At 41.6% G+C, this 21,097-nt stretch overlaps 1 protein-coding gene across 2 annotated transcripts in view; it reads right to left on the bottom strand.

Annotated features, from left to right (window-relative positions):
* The window catches only part of GALK2 (galactokinase 2), a 138,568-nt gene that overhangs the window by 36,769 nt on the left and 80,702 nt on the right, over positions 1-21,097 (bottom strand). For both annotated transcript variants that reach the window (XM_086710654.1, XM_025918644.2), the window contains exons 6-8: positions 12,302-12,400; positions 10,683-10,835; positions 198-408 (exon numbers count right to left, since the gene is read on the bottom strand). In XM_086710654.1, the coding sequence (XP_086566780.1) occupies positions 198-408; positions 10,683-10,835; positions 12,302-12,400 (463 nt within the window). The remainder of the gene's footprint in view (positions 1-197; positions 409-10,682; positions 10,836-12,301; positions 12,401-21,097) is intronic.

Here is a 21,097-nt window from a genome sequence, read left to right as displayed (position 1 = left end):
GGAGACATTTGTTGACGAATGAATGAATGGATTTAATGGAGCCAAGCATCTAGATAGTTAAGTTTGACAAAACATACACATTCTCCAAGTACCCTCAGGCATGCTTCTAAATCAGTCAAATCCATGGGAAAATTGTAATCTTTCCAGCTGTGAGTATGGGAACAATCCATGTTCTTAACTTTCTTCAGCAGACTCACCGTCTTGAGTGTTTGGACTCAGAACTTGGGTTCGAAGCTCCTGCAGGCTAATTACCAAACACCTGCAGACCTCCTCAGGGCTATAGGGTTCAGGGTGAAGGGCATCTTCCACGATCCCGAGCATTTCTTCCAGACTGACCCCTAGTTTGGCCTGCACCTCCTCTAGCCGCAGTATTTTATCCCATTGCAAGCCTTTGTACTTTGCCAGGAGCTGTAAGTTCAAACCAAGATAGTGGTTATCTTTCATTTCAGAAATTGATAGGTGCTATTTTAATTAGCCAAATTCAACTTTAAGCTGTTGGGTTTTGGTTTTTGTTGTTTTTTTTTTCCTATTCAACCTATCCACAATTCCCATCATTGCTTGAAAATGCACACTGGAGAGGCGCCTGGGTGGCTCAGTCGGTTGAGCGTCCGACTTCGCTCAGGTCACGATCTCACGGTCCGTGAGTTTGAGCCCCGCATCAGGCTCTGTGCCGACAGCTCAGAGCCTGGAGCCTACTTCAGATTCTGTGTCTCCCTCTCTCTCTGGCCCTCCCCCCATTCATGCTCTGTCTCACTCTGTCTCAAAAATAAATAAATGTTAAAAAAAAATTTTTTTTTAAAAAAGAAAATGCACACTGGATTCATATGTTTGGAATTAAACATGCTTGTGTGACACTCGCAGGCTAGTTAAATATTTTTCCTTAAAATTCCTAATATCCCACTGATTTGTTTTTTGTTTTTTGTTTTTTGTTTTTTGTTTTTTGTTTTTTTTTTTTTTTTTTTTTTTTTTTTTTTTTTTTTTTTTGCCTGCTACCACTTTCCCTCAGGGCTATTTCTTGGAATGATTTTTTTTCTTTTATCCCTATTCAGTTCATCCCTAATACACCACTCTCTATAAAGTCTACAGAAAGCTACTCAATTCTCATGTGACCTGGGTCCTGAGGTGGACACTGTATGCCCGATTTCATTAGAGCACTTCCTGTTTACCACATGCCTCTTTGAAAATGGCTAATGAATTTAAGTATCTGGGCATTTGGAGTAAAGTCCCAGATTTTAAATGAAAACCTCATTGGTGACCTTATGAAAAACCACTTCATTAGATCGCTGGTAGAACTAGCTCTGTATGCTTCTCCACCCTCAAGGGAAGAGTGTGGCTTCCAACTGCACCCTGAGGCATCCCTTAGTCTGATGGAGAGGGTTAGGTACAAACCAAATCTTTGTAACCAGGTCCACTTATGGGAACCTCAATCCAGAATGTGTTTCATTCTCCCCAGACCACTCGCAGCCCTTCAGAGCAGGAGACAATCAAAAGAGTGAAGATATCTCTCATCCTAAGGTCTATAAAATTCATTCCTTTAGTGTGAGGCAGGTGCAGACAATACAAACAGCAAAAAGAAGCAAGTAAAAGAAGGGGAAACTAGTCTTCAGGAAAATGTGCATCTGATTTACTCTTCTATTATGCTGATGATTTGATTTGCTTTCTTTTAGACAGGAAGCAGGGTTTACCAAAAGACCATTGAACTTTGGTTAGGGCCACTCACTTCTGAAGAATGTTAATAACAGAAGTTCTTATATTCATTAGTCCTCTTTTTAAAAGTCTGGCTAATACATTTGAAAGGAGTTAATGATTTTAAGGCAGAACTGGGAAAAGAGAAAAAGAATTCTATTTTTCTGTTCAATTATTTCACAGAACATGGTACCATTTCCAAAGCAAGGACTAAAGCTAAGACCTTTCCTTCTGACTTTGTTTGCTTAGAACATTTAGTTAGCATTTGAGCAGTGCTAGATTTGATACCTCCATGGATTTGCTCTTTTATTTAATTCATTCATCCATGGTCTATATTCCAATGTATTGCCAAATTTGCTTGAGAAAACTTACAAAGACATACATAGAACAATATATTTATATTATACAGAAAAAGAACTTAGGTTGATAATCTCCTAGAATGATACTTTCTTGAAACACAGATCCAAACCCAGCCAAAATAAGCAATGAAGCAAACAGAAGTAATTATACCTGTATATGATTTAAAATGTGCTTTTTATTTCTTTTAATCTTCAACAGCCTTATGAGATGGGTGTTATTACTCTGTTTAAGAGGTGAGACTAAGTGACTTGTCCAAAGTCATCTAACTAGTAAGAAACAGAGCTAGAAATTAAACCCTGATCCTCTAACTCTTTCTTGATTTCTCAAGGCCACATTCTCAGTGAGTCACGGCCAACATCTACACGGTGTTGCTTACACTAGTTCAAATTGCCATTCAAGCCCTATGAATGCATTTCTAAGCACAAACTAAGATTTATGCTAGAAATGAACATTCCAGTGATTTAAAAACACTTTGATAGATGTGTTCCATCAAAAAAAAAAAAAAAAAAAAAAAAAAAGGAAGGAAAAGGAAACATAAAAAAAGATGGCCCCCGAGTGATGACTGTGGGCTCTTCCTAAGGACCTTTTAGTAAACAACAGTCTTCAAGTTTCCATCCCTGGGCTCACTTGGACAAGTCACATTGCCTCAGGCACTTGAACCAAGGAAACTGGGCCAGGGATGTGTGAGGAGAAAGTCTGGGAGGGATGCCTGCTGCTGCCTACAAGGTTGTTTTTTTAAGGCAGCCTCCATGTGTGCTTTTCTTCCATAGACATAGGCACTAGCATACAAAAGTTAGCATTCACTCCAGCAATATCCCAGTTTGCTGTTGGGTCCACATGGCCAATTTGATATGTATTTCAATTAACAACAGCAGCATGGCCATGAGCCACCAAACAGCGTGCTGTGTCGTAGGAGTAAAATAGGAAAGCTGCTTAAGCCCTTTGGAATCTGGCTCAGGAAACAGAAAGATGTGACTTGCAGATGAAGGAAGGGGATGGGTAAGATCACTGTTGCTCAAAGACAGAACTTCATGAAGGAATTTGCCACTTGAGGCCCTGGTGATTGGCCTACTTCACAGTTGTGAGTCAGGGCTATGAGTCAGGGCTATGGGTCATTTCGTCACAAGTTCCTCACTTGTAGCAGGGTGGGGAAATAGGAGAAAGCAGTTCTTTGTCAACATCTAGCACTTTCTTTGCACCGCTGCAAGTACTAAGTCTTCGTATCAGATACCACTTGTGGGAGGCTCCTGAGCTTGTTCCATGCTCGGTGGGCAAGAAAGCAGGCAACAAGTGTTTTGTTGACAGTCATGGAAAGAAGCAGATAAAGGGTGCTAGGATCCTGTCTCAGGTTGGTGTCTCTCAGAAGCAGGCCCTAAGGCAAGTATTTAGAAGAAAGGATGATTGCAAGATGCTGGTAGAGGAGTAGAAAGTGAGACAGGAACAGAAGCCAGTGCAAGGTGTACTGATACAGACAGGTGAGGCCGGGCCCAGCAGACCCTCTGGAGCCTGTATGTAAAAACCTCAGATGTGCCCTGCCTGTGGGCAAGAAAGCTGGGATATTTACCCACTAACTCTCATCCATCATCCGGTGAGGGCTACTTGCAAGCTACTTCCCTAGCACTTCCAGGTTGTGTCAGGTGCATACTCAGAGCTCTGCTACAGACAGAAAAAGCCCTCAGTCCTGGAGAGTTGCTGGAGCTTGCTGTCAGAGAGTGTGCTGGGAGAGTGGTAAGATATGGACCCTATTTCAGGAGCCTGACTGTCAGAACCCACCTCTCCTTGACTTTCCCATTGCATTCAGCAGTACTAACAAATCAGTGGGAAAGGTACCAAGTCTCCTCTTCACCTGGTCAGCAAAAGGCTAGAATTTCTAATCCCTTCCCTTAGTTACCTCTAAAAACACTCTATTCAACAAGCTATCTTCCATACAACAAAAGCAGCTATGTTGTTTTGTTTCGGGTTACATAAATCACACATGCTTTTTTTTTTTTTTTTTTCAACGTTTATTTATTTTTGGGACAGAGCCCAGAGCCTGACGCGGGGCTCGAACTCACGGACCGCGAGATCGTGACCTGGCTGAAGTCGGACGCTTAACCGACTGCGCCACCCAGGCGCCCCGACACATGCTTATTTTTAAAATTTCAGGGGCGCCTGGGTGGCGCAGTCGGTTAAGCGTCCGACTTCAGCCAGGTCACGATCTCGCGGTCCGTGAGTTCGAGCCCCGCGTCGGGCTCTGGGCTGATGGCTCAGAGCCTGGAGCCTGTTTCCGATTCTGTGTCTCCCTCTCTCTCTGCCCCTCCCCCGTTCATGCTCTGTCTCTCTCTGTCCCAAAAATAAATAAACGTTGAAAAAAAAAAAAAAATTTTAAAATTTCAAAGAACACAAACAGTTCAAAGTAAAAAAAAAAAAAAAAAAAAAAAAAGAAGCAAAGTACAATAAATCGTCTGTAGTTATCCCAACGAGACAACTACCAACCACCATTTTCATAATCATCCTATCATATATTTCTACAAATGTTATGGATACCTGCACACATATAGCTCTACATAAGTGGGATCATACACAGATGTTTTATTGTGAATCCTTTTCATTTTTTGCGTATCTCTCCCTTACCCGCTTCCAACTACACAGAGCTGTTCTCCAGTATTCCGTGGCAGGTGGTGACTTCCGTGTGCACATTGCACTCATAACCACCACCAACACAGAACCACAATGACCCTGTGCAGTGTTAGTGATCCGCACTGCCTGCACTCCATAGCAGGTTTCAGGCCACAGGAGAAAGCCGAAGAAACCCGCACAACTGTGCAGACGTATCTACCACAGTTCTCACCACACCCTCAACACATCCTGCCTTTTTTTTTTTTTTAGAAAAAAGGCATCCCCAAACATCATGCTCTGGATCCCACTCACACCTAATTCATAAGGGGCACAATGGAAAGAGCTGGGATGAGGACAGACCTGGACTCCTGTGCTTATTTAAAACAGGTCACAAGCTACCTTGGCCCAAAACTCCCAGTATGTAACATGGCTCACTTGATGTCTACTTCACAAGCTACCATGAAGATTAAGTAAGATAACACTAAAAACACCTAGCACCTTGGAGGTGCCCAGGAGGGCACTATGGTTTTCCTTCCCTCCCCATGTTCCCCTGCCTCTCTAGTAGTTCTCACCTACCTGACACCTTCTCCCATGCCTTCAAACATACACAGATGTTTCCTGTCTTAAAATCATTATTCCTAAAGCTACCACTCTTCATTTCTCCCACTCTTCCCATACCAAACTCCAATTAAGGAATATGGCCTCCCAAAGGTTTTTCTTACCTCCCAAGCCACTCCCAAAGCCCCTGGAGTTTTCTCAGTCCCTTTAAAAAGTCCTAATAAGTCAGTGGTTTCTGGCACTCGTCAGTCCCTACCTTCTTCAAATTTCCTGTTTCGTTGGCTTCTATAGCACTGAGTTTTCCTGGTTTCTCACCTCTCTGGTCCCTGCCTCATTTCCTTCCATGACTCATTTTTCCCCTTTCATTATCTCATTGAAGTCACCTTCCAAGTTTAACCCCCGACCTTCTGATCTTTTCTTGCCACACTCTTTCCTTCAGCAAACTGAACTTAGCTCTTGGTTTCAACTGTTATCTCCAAACAAGTAGATCTGAAGGTTCTCCCCCTAGCCAAAAGTTATATTCCATGCTCAAATTTCTAACCACTTACAAGAAAATTCCATGGGAAATTTCACCGCCTCTCACTTTCCAGCCACCTTCCATCCAACCTTCCCTAAACCCACCCACCAGTGGCAGAGCTAGGCTTTCCACCCATCATTTCGGCTTAAAACTGCAGTCCTTATCAACTCAACACGTTTCCTTTATTCACGCTTGCCTGCGTGCAAGGAGCATTTGCTGAGTGCCCACTACTCCCCAGGCCCTAGGCAGACAACAGTGTTTATTCACAGGCACACACGGTGCCTGACCACAGGGAGGTCTCAGTCTACCAGAGAAGAGAGGTGTTAAACAAGAATTACACAGTGAAGCACTTCATCTAATTGCCATAAACTGCGATAATGGACAAATGCAGGATGTGGAAAGAAGGCATTTAACACATAAAAGGACATTTGACATAACAGGAGTGGGGAGGGTGGTCAGGGAAAATATCATGCCAAAAGAAAGACAGAAACCCAATCACAGAGAGCTTTATGCCCAACCTTTACCAGGTTCAGGCACAGCCTCTTTCATACCCCTCCCTTTTTATCCCAACCCCGCTTCTCTTCAACCTGCTGCCAGGTTCGTACTTCTAAAACCTTGCTAACAGCAATGTCTCCCCATGCTTCCACGACCAAGCCTGGTTGATCCTTAGTGTGGTACTGAAGTCCCTGCCACAACCTGGTTCCACTGAACACATTGCCCCTGTTCCCCAACATGAGCATCCTCTACCCTGCAGTGTGGTCCGACCATTCCGGGAATGCTCCACACTGGAGTCTTGGCAGAGTGTGTTCTACTGAATCAACAGTGCTGAGCGAGACCGGCCACGTTCTTGGGTATTTGGTTTTTCTCCACTGAAATTCAAGAAAACTGCCAGAGCCCTGAGATGATGCCCACCTCTCACATTCTATCACTAGACAGAGAATAAGTTCCATATTGACCATTAAGTGGTAGGAGCTAAAACACCGGACGAGTGATGGCCCCTGACCAGACAGGCTCTGTAAAGAGTCACGTTGTAAAATTTCCTTCAAGTGCCAAAGGACCACATGAAACTCTCTCCTTCATTGCTTCACATGTTGCCACAAGGAGCTCGGGGTATGCAAAAGCAATGGAATAATTTCCCTTCCCTTTCTGACTTCCCATAATGCTTATTATCAGCATCACACATTTTATCCCCCAATATAATTAAGGGATGCTCTCTTTTATAGACATAAAACATTTCTGGAAAGGTTTAAGCCACTGAATGTGTATAAAGTCTGAAAAATCTTGTGCTCATGAAAGATTTCTGGCCACTTTGTTAATTTAAGAACATAAAAATGTGCTTCACTTAAAAGTATCCCTTACGCAAGTAGTAATTATAAATCTCTACTGAGTTTGCTTTGAAATGTTTTTAATTTTAGTTCAAATGGCTCTACCAGACTCTGACTTTCAGTGAATCTGCATCATTTAGTTTTTGGAAGCTACTAGAGGAGCTAGTAAGGAGAGGGGGAGGGAGAAAGAGAAAGAGAGACAGAAAGGAGACTTGAGGATAGAAGAAACTATCGATGTTAAAGCCAAACAAAGAAAAACCATCTCTGTTGGTTCAGTGTACTTCCCCGTGTTAAGCAGACACAAAAGGCACTCATTTTCCGAAGAGGAGCTTGGAGAGCTGGGAGCAGTGGGAAAATGAGTGTCATTCATTACAGGTTTGCTGCAGAGAGCTCTGTCTGATCAGTCTCATTTTTGAAGCTATTCTGATTAGTCGTTAGTCATTCAGACACTTCTACCGTCTGAAAACAGAAAGTTTATCCAAATTAAGACAACTTTCTTTACCTTTTCACGTGGGAGGTTTCTTTCCTAATCTAATGAGGCCATTTCCAAACAAATATTATATTCACCCACATGTGAATAAGAGAATGGAACCATATTAGAAGGAAAATGTGCTTAGTAAAATCTCAGCCTAGATTCCCAGGCAAAAGTGTATTCTTAACATCAAGATCATATTAGCAGTTTTATCTTTACTTCCCTTTTGTACAGAATCTCAGATTCTACTGATCTGCAGCAACATGATTCAGGAAACATTTTTCATCTTGATAAAGTCTTTCGCTTGTCTTTCTTCCATATTTTAAAAGAGAGGGGCGCCTGGGTGGCGCAGTCGGTTAAGCGTCCGACTTCAGCCAGGTCACGATCTCGCGGTCCGTGAGTTCGAGCCCCGCGTCAGGCTCTGGGCTGATGGCTCGGAGCCTGGAGCCTGTTTCTGATTCTGTGTCTCCCTCTCTCTCTGCCCCTCCCCCGTTCATGCTCTGTCTCTCTCTGTCCCAAAATAAATAAACGTTGAAAAAAATTAAAAAAAAAAAAAAAAAGAGACAAATTCAGAGTATATACCAATTGGGAGGAGTAGGGGGCAAAAAGCAAAATTCAGATGCCAGTTTCACTGACCAGAGTACCTCTAAGACGCATGTGGAGCTATCAACTCAGAAGATATCCTCAAGAACAAGAGGTTTTGCAGTGGAGTAAGGTTTTTCAGCCACTACTGCTTCCAAGAGAGATGGCTTTTTTTCCAGTTAACTCTCAGACATTTCCCCATTCTGACAACTTCCACTAGAGACTCAGCCCCACACCTGCGCTCCTCTCTCCCCTTGCATCTTGGGAAGGGAGGAGTCACAACAGGAACCCATTTCACATCTCATACTCGTTGTAGCTGTAGATCTCGTAGAGGACACCTCATTTCATGATGAAACTTTGAAAACAAAGTTGTGTGTGCATGAAGTCTCCTCAGGAAGACTACACTTACTCATCAATCTCAAAGTAAAGTCAGCAAGAATAAACCCTCAAATAAATAAGATACGAATTTCTTCCACCTCCTGAAAGAGGAAGCTTGTTGTCCTAAAGGAAAAAAAAAACCTTCACTGTCATTGACGCTTTGATATTGAAAAGTTTACTGCACTACTTCTCATATATGCACGGATCAGATACTGTGAAGTTTGATATTAAAGCATTGCTTTTACACAAATTTTAGAAATTATCTGAATGAGTAAATTCCAAATTTAAAACATTTAAACCATGATTTTTAAAAAAATATTAATGCCAAAATGTTCCAGAAAAAAAGCACCTTTTATTTTTCTGGCTCATCGTATCTCAACTCCCCCTAACTTCACAACTTCAGGTGGTGGGAGGAGGGTGAAGTGGCAAGTCAGTCACAGGAATAACTGTACCTTACACAGTAGCTGTAAGGTACTTTCTCCACAGTAGCTCGTCCAATATGCACTGGTAAAATATTGTGAAATTGAGCAAAATACATATGACAGGGCAGGTAACACAGGGAGTTATTCATTTATTCGGCAAATGTTTATCCTGTGCCTATTTTGGCCTAAGCACAATTCCAGGCATTAGAGAGATACAAGAGTTAGCAAGATGGATGCAGTCCTGGCTCCCGATAAAATTGTATCAAAAGGAGGAGACAGGGGCGCCTGGGTGGCTCAGTCAGTTAGGCGTCCGGCTTCGGCTCAGGTCATGATCTCGCAGTCTGTGAGTTTGCGCCCCGCGTCGGGCTCTGTGCTGACAGCTCAGAGCCTGGAGCCTGCTTCATATTCTGTGTCTCCCTCTCTCTGACCCTCCCCCGTTCATGCTCTGTCTCTCTCTGTCTCATAAATAAATAAACATTAAAAAAAAAAAAAGGAGGAGACAGACATTAAACAATGGTGATAAATTCCATAACTGAGAAGTGTACGTACAATGAAATTTGAAGGGAGACTTAACCTTAGTCTGGGAGTAAGAAAGTCAAGGAAAGCTTCCCTGGGGGACATTTAGGCTGAGACTTCAAAGAAGGCAAGGGGAAGAGCATTCTGGGCATGTGCAAAGTCCCTGGGGTGGGAAGGAGCGTTATAACCGGAGTGTAATGGGAGTGGGGGATGCTAAGACAGGAAGAGGATGAAGTGCACAGGCATCAGATCTTGCAAGGCTCTCCAGGACTTTTTACTTTATTCCAATGAAATAAAAAAATTTGAAAGTGTTAAGCAGGGGAATTATCTGATCAGACTTAAATTTCTAAGCCCTCATTCTAACTAGGAGAAAGCACAGTGCACCTCCTAAGCCAGAACCCACTCCCCAGCTCCAGGCTTTAATTCTCTCCACATTTCTGGTCATACCATGTACCTTTCTGGATCCTCCATAACATTTCATTTCTGCGTCATTTTTGGAGCACCTGCTTACATACCATACCTGATCACATACTAACCATTTCCTCTAATTTTAACTCTAATTTCACATCCCTCTAATTTTAACTCTCCACTCTACTCTCTCTATTCTTATGTCTTATATCTCTCTGTGTATCTTCATGCTCCTAGGCATACAACAGGTATTCAATAAATACTTCCTAAGTAGATTTAAGGCTTGACTGGCAAGATTCTTCTAAACTATGGAACAGAGAACTCCCAAAACTCCCTGCTGGTTTGTGTTTCCTTTGCAGACATGTAAAAGTCTTTTGGGCACAGGAGCATTACAGCGAGTCTGTTTTTTTAGAGTGACCAGTGATGGCCTGCTGCTACAAAAATGGTGCATCTGACAGCAGCAGGTGTTGGGGTTACCATCACATTTGTTGAGGAAACAAGATCATTTATGGTCACTTCCCATCAGTCACCTCCAACTACCTTTCTCCACCCATACCTAATCCACGGCCTGTGCTTCACAGATATAAATTCTCCTCTTCTCCCCATGCCACCCTAGAAGACTCAACTGTGAAGTTCACATAGCTTCCAAATGCCTAGAGGTTGCAGGGCACACCTATAGGTTTATTTATCTCCTGAGTTTGGAATCAGATTGCTCTCTACCCAAAGATTATCATTTAAAATATTGCTGCACTAAGAATGTTGCCCTAAACTTTAGGGAAAGAGATAAAGTAGCAGGGAAAAAGGAGAAAAAGGACAAGGGAAAGCCTACTCCAGGTTTCACTAGTGTGCCAAGTTCATACCTTTGCAGCCAGCCGACACTCCATCACTCTGATATTGAAGTGTGAAGTCGCTGCCTTATTCATTTCCACACAACTGTTGGCAATCACAAACACTGCTCCACTTGGGAGTTTCACATCAGTTGCCCTCAGAGGACTAAATTCTATCAACTTGGCCTATTGGAAGAAAAATGACAGGTGAGATATAATGTATTAGAATTCAGAAAATGTTAAATAATTTATGTATTTATTTACCTTAGCAAACATTTTTCCTAAAAATGCACTCATTCGATTCAAATATTATTTATTGACTTCCAGGCACTGTATGAGGCACTGGAGATACAACAGTGAACAAGACAGACATTGTCCCTGCTTTCATAAGAGCTCACAATCTAGCAGGAAAGACAATCAAGTAGACGAATACATTTCTAGGTTGTGTTACAGTGGTAGCAAAGTGCAGGGAGCTTTATAGACACATAGTTGAAGCATCTGATCATCTAGTGTAGGCTCCTTTGAAAAAAGGGAAATCTAAACTGAGTCTTAAAGGATGAGCAAAACTAGGGCAGACAGAGGATTTCTTGACCCAAATGGGATATCAAAGAGAGGGAAGAGCATATGCAAGTTCAGAGGCAAAAAACATGAGGTGTTAATAGGGCTTTGTGTATTGAAATTTGGCTGGAGCTCAAAGTTGGAGGGTTGAAGATTGGTGACAGGGTAGGCTGGAGAGGTAAAGCAAGGGCCAGGTCATGAAGTGTTTTGTAAGCTCAAAGACACTGGACTTTGTTCAGACTCTATAGCTAACTTACATTAACATCAGGACTCTTGCCACCATCTATGCTTGTCAGGTCTCATCCCAAACACCCAGAGTATGTTCTCAACATTAAACCACATTTTCTCATGCTTCATGTCTTTGGCTTAGAGAAATCAATAATAAATATTCTTAATAAGAAGAAATCCAGGTATTCTTGGAAAATAGCCAAGCCTGTAGGAATCTGCTGAAAAACTAAGAAAAGGTTTTAAAGAAATGTCTGCTTCTACTTTGGAAATGGGTTTATGGGCAACAACCAAAACCTCTACTCTGCCTAAGGGAGTTGATAGCCAAGGGGAAGTAGTATGCAGCTAAGGAATTCATCTCTGGCTTACCATCAACATTCTTTTCCCCGCCACTGAAGCCCCAAAAATGTTGACAGAGAAAAATGATACCAAAGTGTAAATTATAAAAAGAGGGGTTGTGAATATATGTGGTAAGAGAAGTTAACATTTGGGTTTAAAACCAACAAGAGATTATGAAAATGCCATGAGATGAAGTGATTTGGGACGAGAGCAGGAAAGGAGGTCTCAACAACCAAGGAGTTGAGAAATCTCATTTAACAATGAAAAGAAATAGAAGGGGGAAAAAGTAGACACAAGAGAAAAACAGACTTGAAGTATGGTTCTGGAAGCCTAAGAAAGAGGTGATCAACATGAAACATAATAGGTGAACTGATAGCAGCCTTGAATTACAAAGCAATTGAGAAATACCATTTACAACAGAACCTGATAGAATTGGTGGCCCAGAACCAAGGATGTGGAAGATCTCAGGGCCTTCCTCTCCATTGGAACTTTGCCTAGTTGATATTTCCAAATAGCTTAATGTCACCTACAGTTCCTTCTTCTGCAAGAAATGATATGGACTGGTCCATCCCTCCTCCTTCAGTGCCAATATAACGCTCGCTCTTGGCACAGATTTCTGCAAGTTCCACCTGGAAAAGTAAGAATTGATTTGTACTGTGAGTATAGCCATAATTTATTGCTCATTCATTTCTTACTCAAGACATGACAGATAGGTTTGAATTCCAGTGCTAACTCTGATAAATTGATAAAAGCTGCCTGAAACATTGTGTTAACAAGGACTCTAAGACTACCATTGAGCTCAATAGGAAAACATACCAAGATCAATTAACATTTGCAGTGGGATCGAATTAGAAATAGACTGTGCATGCCATGTATTTGCTATCCATAAGAGATTCCACAAAGGCACCTGGGTGGCTCAGTCAGTTGAGCGTCTGACTCTTGATTTCAGCTCAGGTCATGATTTCACAGTTTGTGAGTTCAAGCCCTGCACTGAACTGCTCTCGGCACAGAGCCTGCTTGGGATTTTCATTCTCTCTCTCTCTCTCTCTCTCTGCCCCTCCCCCCAGTGTGCGTGCACATACTGTCTCTCTCAAAATAAATAAATAAACTTTAAAAACACCCAGTATCTCTTATAAAAAAAAAAACAAATAGGGAAAGCAGTTTCTTCCATGTTTCTATTTGCTTCATCCCTCTCTAGACTAGTATCACCAAAAATCTCATATGGGTACTCATTCATTTCTCCCTTCGTCTTCCTTTGTCTCCCCCACAGTGGACAGGTCTAGTCTCCTCACAGCCAAAGTGGTGGCATCCAACTTTATCTTCCAGTCCAAAAGAAATTCTGTCTCTGTGGCATTTCCATTAAATGTAAAAATCAGAACTAGCATCGTCTAACCAGACACATCTTCCTCCAATCATGATGAAGAGGCCCAATACACAAACACAGTTCTAACCAAAATTGAGTATGTCAAAATATGTGTTTAAGAATGTTCAATGGCTTCCTATTGAAATAATGAAATAAGTTCATTATTTCCTTAATGAAATAAGTTCAAGCTCCTCAATCTGGCATTTCAAAGCCTTCTAAAATGTGCAACCAATTTGCATATGAAATCATATGGTCTACCACTCTTTTCCAATTAGATTTGTCTCCATGACCATCTCACACATTTGTGCAAACTGGTATTACTTCCTGTCTTCTCTCATATAAATCCTATTTCCAGTCAATACCCAGCTTGCCGATTACCTAATATGGTCAAGTCACTGGGCTGACCACTTAAATCTTCCTCCATCATAGTCTTCCTCAAATATTATTCCCACTATGGCATCCCCTTTCTCTGAGCTCCCCACTGTGACCCTTAGCCAGTGTGAAAAGTCACCTCCCCAATAACAGCCATATTTACCTGCTAAGTACCTGGCATTATCTCTTTGGTGAACAGTATCTCCTTTAAGCCTCCACACAGTCCTCTGCTTATCCTCCTCATAGATGAGGAAAATGGGACTTGGAGACATAGCAGAAAATGAAACAGCCATTTGAACCTCATCTGCCTGACTTCATAGCCTGTGTTCTTTTCACACTGGACTTCATTACCCTTCTCCTGGCCCCACCCCCCTGGAGATAATTTAACCTATTTTTCACTACCTCAAAGGGATGTGAATGACAAATGAGATCACTAAATTTAAGTATTCTTGCTCTTAAGAAGAAAGAAACTGAAGCATGGCGAAATATATGCTTATTGATTGTTTTCTAAAATATTTGCTGTGTGGCAACAATAGGATACTTTTACTTTAAGTAGGATGTTAATTTTTCCAGGCTATCTATCTGGACAGAATTCAGAGGGACCCCAGACATCCCCAGCAGCTCTGTGTCAAGGAGAATCCACCTGCAGGGATGTGGACATCCCTACACCTTGCTGAATTCTGACAGATGGATCCCATGACTGGACAGATGATGCCCAAGAGTTCTAAAGGTGAGTAAACAAAAAAAAATGAAGATAAGGAAGCTGAAAGATGAAAGAAAAAATGATTCACCTTATAGTCCCCTCAGAACACATGAGGAAATCAGTAGTAAATACGGAGGAAAGAAGCCAGTACCAGACATTTCTCAATCTTGATTAAAGCCCCAACGCTCCTGCCAACTAGCTGTTGTGACTTTAGATTTCACAACTTTTTCAAGTTTTCATTTTTTCATATGCTATTAATAATAACAATAATATTTTTAGCAGTTAACATTTATTGAGCACTTGCTATATGCCAGGCATGGTTCTAATTACTTTGTATGAATTAATTATTTACTTCTTATAATGACCCTATAAGATAGATAGTATATACCCATTCTACAGTTGAGGAAACTGTGTACATTTATTAGCTGAGACTATGCTAGTAATTACAAAAGGTGAAATTCAAACTCAAATTGTCTAACTCCAAAGCCTGTACTCTTAATCACTATGCTATATAACCTCCCATCCATAATATGGAGAAAAATACCCACCTCTCTAGCCATGGGATTATTGTGATGATCCAATAAATTAAATAAAAATGCCTCGTAAGCTCTAAAGAACTATACAATTGTTAATTTTGTTATTTGTACAGGACGAATAAGGAATCATTTGATTTACACAAGTAGCTCAATCCCAAGTCAAAAGTAAAGACAGGTATAATTATTATGGAACACAGAACTATTTTTTTAAAGTGTTTAGGAAAGATGGAGTGCCTTGGTGGCTCAGTCAGTTAAGCTTCCAACTTCAACTCAGGTCATGATCTCATGGTTCGTGAGTTCGAGCCCTGCATCAGTCTCTCTGGTATCAGCACAGAGCCTGCTTGGGATTCTCTACCCTCCTCTTTCTCTGTCCCCTCCTCTGCTCATTCTCTCTCTCTCTCTCTCTCTCTCTCTCTCAAAAATAAATAAATAAAGGTTTTTAAAAAAATGTTTGGGAAAAGAGAGAACATAAAAGTTTCTGGATGTGCCTAGAATGAATTCAGCAATAGGGAGTAATGTGGCCTGAGGCAAACAGGAGAGTGTGTGCTCCATTTGAAGCCGTTCAGTCTAATGGTGGCAGGAGAAGGGGTAGAGTGAAGGGCGCTGCCTGCCTGCCTGCCAGACAAAACCTGCCTGTAGTGGAAACTCCAACTGCAGGCCTACAGGCAGCTTTTCCAGTGGCTCTAGTCCTTCACCCCCATACAAAAAGCAAAAAGGTCAAATCCAAAATGGTTATGACATGTGAAGAAACGAGAAACAAAAGTTATTTTTAAATCTCAAATCCTGATTAAGGAAAAAAATTGCATGCTTCTGTAGGTCCATAGCCTTAGCCAGAGATGGCATGACCCAAACTCAGAAACCCATTAATGGAGGGACCTTAACAGCAGGGGGTTTAATGGGAGCAGAGAATGCCTGTGACTCTGGGTGATGTGAGGGGTTCATGTGAGCCAGCCATGCCTTTTCTGTCCTTGGGGACCCGGGAAGCAGAACTATAAAAAAGTCCTCCAAGAGTTATGATCCTTGCAGAGAATTAAATCAACAATCCATTCAGATTTGAAATGCATAAAATATCAATATATTTCATGAGAATAAGAAGGATCTGTCAAAAACTCATTAACAAAAGTGTATGGAAAGAAACCCATCAGAATTTCAAAGAACGATCATATGGAATTTGAGGACCCAATTCTATTTAGCAAAGGATAAAGTCATCTTTTTCATGGATGTCTAAGGGATTCTGAGGCTCCCCCACTTCTTCTATCTCCCCACACCACACACACACACACACGCACATGCACGCACGCATGCACACCCTGAGAACCCTTAGACAATAATTGTAAAGCACTAAGTGAAAAGGGACTCATTCCTCTCCCTAACAATGTGTTCTCTTCTGCTCTTACACCTGAGTACTTCAGGAACCCCAGGTACCTCCAAACTAGTCACTTGTGGCATTTAGCTCTATCCCTTCCTGCAAAATACTAATGTCTGAGAATCTTTAGGGATGACAATTTGACTGCATGAGGAAGTTTTCCAAAGTTTGTAGCCAATAAATTCATTTCTATTTTGACTCCTGCTCTATGGACAGTTAAAAGAAACCTGGCATTACCCAGAGACCTTCTTTTAAAGCTACTGCAGATAGTTAATGAAGTTAATTTATTCCTTTTTGTGTTCTTCTCTTGAAGCAGCCTGGGAAAGAATCAAAAGTCACATGGGTTCCCAAATTAAACAGTTTACCCATCTGTGGGCCAGTGGGGCACTGGTGAGAGGAGAAATAACAGGGTTAGATTTAATATTCACTGAGATAAGCTAAAGATTCATGAATGCATTGCCTAGCTAAATCTGGATACTTGTAAAAACAATGTTAATACAAAAAGACTCAAGATATTAATGCAGTAAACTCTACCTTCATTTAACAGTTTTACTAATGATATTGTTAAAAGTAAAATAATCACATAGACAGGAAGTGTTAATCTCTTTGAGTCAGTTAGCTGTGACTATGAGAAGCCTCTCTATTCAGAACACAAGACCCTAACCAAGACAGCATCATCCAGCTATTGTTGGCCACCCCAAGTGCAAGTCAAGAGAAAGGAAAGAGGGACACCTGGGTGGCTCAGTCAGTTAAGCATCGGACTCTTGGTTTCGGCTCAGGTCATGATCTCACAGTTCATGAGTTCGAGCCCCACATCAGGCTCTACACTGATAGTGCAGAGCCTGCTTGGGATTCTCACTCTTTCCTTCTCTCTCTGCCCCTCCCCTGCTCTTGTTGCTCTCTCTCTCTATCTCTATCTCTATCTCAAAATGGATAAACTTAACAGAGAGAGAGAGAAAGGAAGGAAATAAACAGCCCCATTCATTCACTCAACAATCCCTTAAACAGTATCCCACAGATAAGTGGGAAGGCCAGTGTCTTCCCTCTAGGACCTCACAATATTGATATTGCCTTCAGGTGAACAAGTCCTTCAAAAGAAAGTGTAAGAGTAGTTTACTTCTGTTTGACCCTATAGGTCATCTGTCCACCCACCTCCACCCTGCTATCTGCTCCAGGAGGCTGCCCAGAATAAACTATAACAAGATACTCTTATGCACTCTGCTTCCCATTGGGTTCTTCCAACAGAGAGCTCTGGCAAGAAATGGGAAATTGAAAGTGTGGAGGAAGAATAGTGAGGTTGGATCCCTCCCTGCCAAGGTCACTTTCAGGCTCAAGGGCAGTAACAACTCACCACTAGTCCTAGCTTTCCCCTACACCTATACCTTTGTAAATTGTCCTTAATTATGGACTGTGCCATCTGTTTTCTATTATGACCCTGACTGATATATCTAGATAAGATGGAAATATTAATGGCCCCACTGACTTTTCTTTACATCAAATATGTTCCCTATTTTTCTGCCTGCAATACTTCTCCATCTTAACTTTCAAAATGCCTGGCTTCTTAGCTGGGGCTATTTTCAAAATGTTCCCCAAACTGGCAAACCTATTAGGCAGAGCTGAGCCAAGTAGGAGAAACTCTTCATGAAATAGCACCAAGGTAAGCCTAAAAGACTGATGTAGCCTTGGTTCGTTTTGTAATGTGGCTGATGACCAAGCTCTAAGTTGGACACTTTGTATTTAAAAAAAAAAAAGGAGGGGCGCCTGGGTGGCGCAGTCGGTTAAGCGTCCGACTTCAGCCAGGTCACGATCTCGCGGTCCGTAAGTTCGAGCCCCGCGTCGGGCTCTGGGCTGATGGCTCGGAGCCTGGAGCCTGTTTCCGATTCTGTGTCTCCCTCTCTCTCTGCCCCTCCCCCGTTCATGCTCTGTCTCTCTCTGTCCCAAAAATAAATAAACATTGAAAAAAAAAATAAATAAATAAAAATTAAAAAAAAGGAAAGAAAAGAAAAAATAGTCTTGTTTTAATTTAAAAAAAAAAAAGGAAGCTATTATTATTTCTTCTTCACATCTCTAACTCAAAGGTTTGTAACTCAAGGAGATTAGTCACTTTTGCATTTTTTTATTTCAAGAAAAGTTGCCTGAGGACAATGAGGGCCAGTTCCCAAAATGCGCACAGCAGATGCATCTGATCCTGGTAGTTCGGAGTAAAGACGTTCCAGTAAATAATGCAGGGAAGAAAAAAGAAGGAGGTCAAATATTTAAAAGCTCTGATACTACAAAGAAACAACAGTGAGGAGGGTTCTCAAAAGTAAACCTGAAAAACCTGCTAAAATCTGTAGAATCAGTCAAAGAATATGCACCAAGCACTCACAAGTGTGTATCACACACAAAAAAGAAAAAAAAGAGCCAAAGTAGACTCCTCCATCTGTGTACATTGGAGAGAACATAACCTATCGAACCCGGAGAAGGCTAGTAGTTGGAGTGCATGGCTCTAAAAATATCTGAGGTGCTTAGTGAGGGCAAAAGTAGTCTTTAAGTCAACTCCCTCCCTGCCATCTACATTATGGAGGGACCCAGATTCAGAAAGGAGACTTTCAACAGACAGGAACCCAGTATTTTATGTAAAACAGTTTGGGATCCCAGGTCCATGGGGATCCTGATAAAATGCCTATGCTAGGTTTCTTCTGGACCTCAACCATTGCTGCCTGTGCTGGATGAGGGAAAACACTCTGAGGTGCACGGTAACATGCAACCTTTGCTATTTCTCCAAATGATGATCCTAGATAAGCATATGTGTGTGGTACGACTATTAAAATACTAACACGAATCTAAAAGATAATAATGAGATGCAAAGGGAGGAATTAGAGAGCTGTGCTACTATGGGGGCCTGAGACACAAGATTGGTGTCACCCGGGGACTGATTAGATGCACAGACTCAGGCCCTACTACTCCAGACCTGCTGAATCAGCATATGTAGCTTAACAAGAATCCCCTCCATCCCACATTAAATTTGAAAGCACTCCTCTAAATTACTTCCTACACTGAGGCTTTCTTAATAAAGTTAGCTGACAGGGAAGAATGAGAAGAAGAAAGGGAAGGAAGCCAACAAATCAAATGTCTTTTAAGGCCAGACACTATGCAGGGTATTTTACAAGTGTCATGTTATTTAGTCTCCAAAACTACCTTGAAATGTCGGAATTATAATTGCTATTTTATAGAGAAAGAAACTGAGACTCAAAAAAGGTCAATAAGCTAACCTAAGATTCAGAGCCTGAGCACTCCGGTTCAAAGTCTATGAGACTACCTTGTTCCCCTGCCTCAGGCAACAGAGGTTCTGCCTGGATGCTGGGCCCTGGTAAGCAGATGGAGCAAAATTTATGCATACCTGGACTGAACATTCCTTCTGTTGGAATGAACAATGAAGTGGGCCATGAGCCCTAGGATGCAGACATTTCTGAGTCATCATAATTTCACTCCATTTTATCCTCAAGAAAAAAAAAAAAAATCCATCTTGCTGGATGGTCTGGGTCTTGAGGGGTTTAGGTACTTTCCCATTATCCATCTCCAAATACAATCCCAAGTACCTCCCTCCCAAACAGCCTCAACCTACAGTGATCTCAGTATAAGGCTGACACCTTGGCATGATTTCTGCAGCCTAATAATAATAGCAGCTAACACATTGAGACAGACACTGCTCCAAGCACTTTTCATGTACTATCAAATTTCAAATCCATGAGGGAGGTTTTTATTACTAAATCCATTTTATAATGAGGAAACTGAAACATAGAGAAGTTAAGTAAATTGCCCAAGATTATTCAGCTAGTAAGTGGCAGAGTCAGGATTTGAACTCAGAGTTTTGGCTCCACACTTTTGACCACAATACTATTCTTTATCCCCAGGGGGAGCAGAATTTCAGAGATGGACCAGAACCCAAAATTCAGGAGCCCCCAGAAGCCCTCCCTGCATATTTTATCACTCACTAGCACAATTAATTCAATCCCTTTGTTTAATTCTAAAAAAGAAAGAAAGAAAGAAAGAAAGAAAGAGCGAGCAGCAAACACATACCAAGTAACTATTACTGGGCTGGGCTGGTGGGGGCAGGGATGGGGGTGGGGAGAACTGCCAAAAAAAAAAAAAAAAAAAAAAAAGTTGTGGCAAGACAGCAGAAGGCAGAAACCCAGCCAGTCTGATGGAATCAGACAAGAATATGACCCAAGTCACTGCTACTAAATACCAAAAGGGCCTCCAATGCCTGTGGTAAAGGTTGGTGTCGCTCACTTGGCTGACAGACCATTTATTTTGGCTCTGACCTTTGAAAGATGTTAAATAATGATGATAATAATGGATGGGCAGTAGGCCTGCAATCTCTGTGGTTTGGCAAGTGTTTCCTGGAACTGCACGTCCCTTCCCGTGGTCAAAGGGACACTCCCATTCCCACCCCAGGGGAAGGTTCTTCATAGAGTTTTGAGCAGCACAGTCCTGTCCCACCCTCAAGGTCCAAACTGTAGGAATTCTGACTGTAAACCAATCTGGACGCTCGGGAGGAAGGTAAAGAAGAGGCTGGGGCATTAAGTATGATTTACTACCCAGCATAATCATAATTGTTAAAATTAACACTTGTTAGCTTTCTTAGTATGACTCCAATGGTACAGAAATCGACCCAAACCAAAGACAAAAAAATTAGTGCCATGGACCATAATCAAAATCAACCAAATCCATAACTCAGTGTACACATTTGCCTTGGAGAAAGGATCCTATGTGTACAATATTCAATTCACAAAGACTATGACATGGAGTATGAAGAATCTTTAGCATCAGAAAATGGTAGAGAGTGTTAAAAGAGTTTTTACAAGGGAAGTAAATTGATTTTACTGAGTTGTGCTCAAATGTTATGCCAAAAGCATCTACCAAGGTCAGAATAAGAAGCAGTCATGTAGTCATATGAATATCACTGTTGCATTTGAGATTGATGGAGAGGTCATTTTCATT

This window comes from Puma concolor, chromosome B3 (genome assembly GCF_028749965.1).
Source record: "Puma concolor isolate L17-30 chromosome B3, mPumCon1.1.hap2, whole genome shotgun sequence".
NCBI classification, from domain to species: Eukaryota; Metazoa; Chordata; class Mammalia; order Carnivora; family Felidae; genus Puma; species Puma concolor.
The sequence above is the reverse complement of the archived record's forward strand: the minus strand, read 5'-3'. Positions and strand labels throughout refer to the sequence as shown.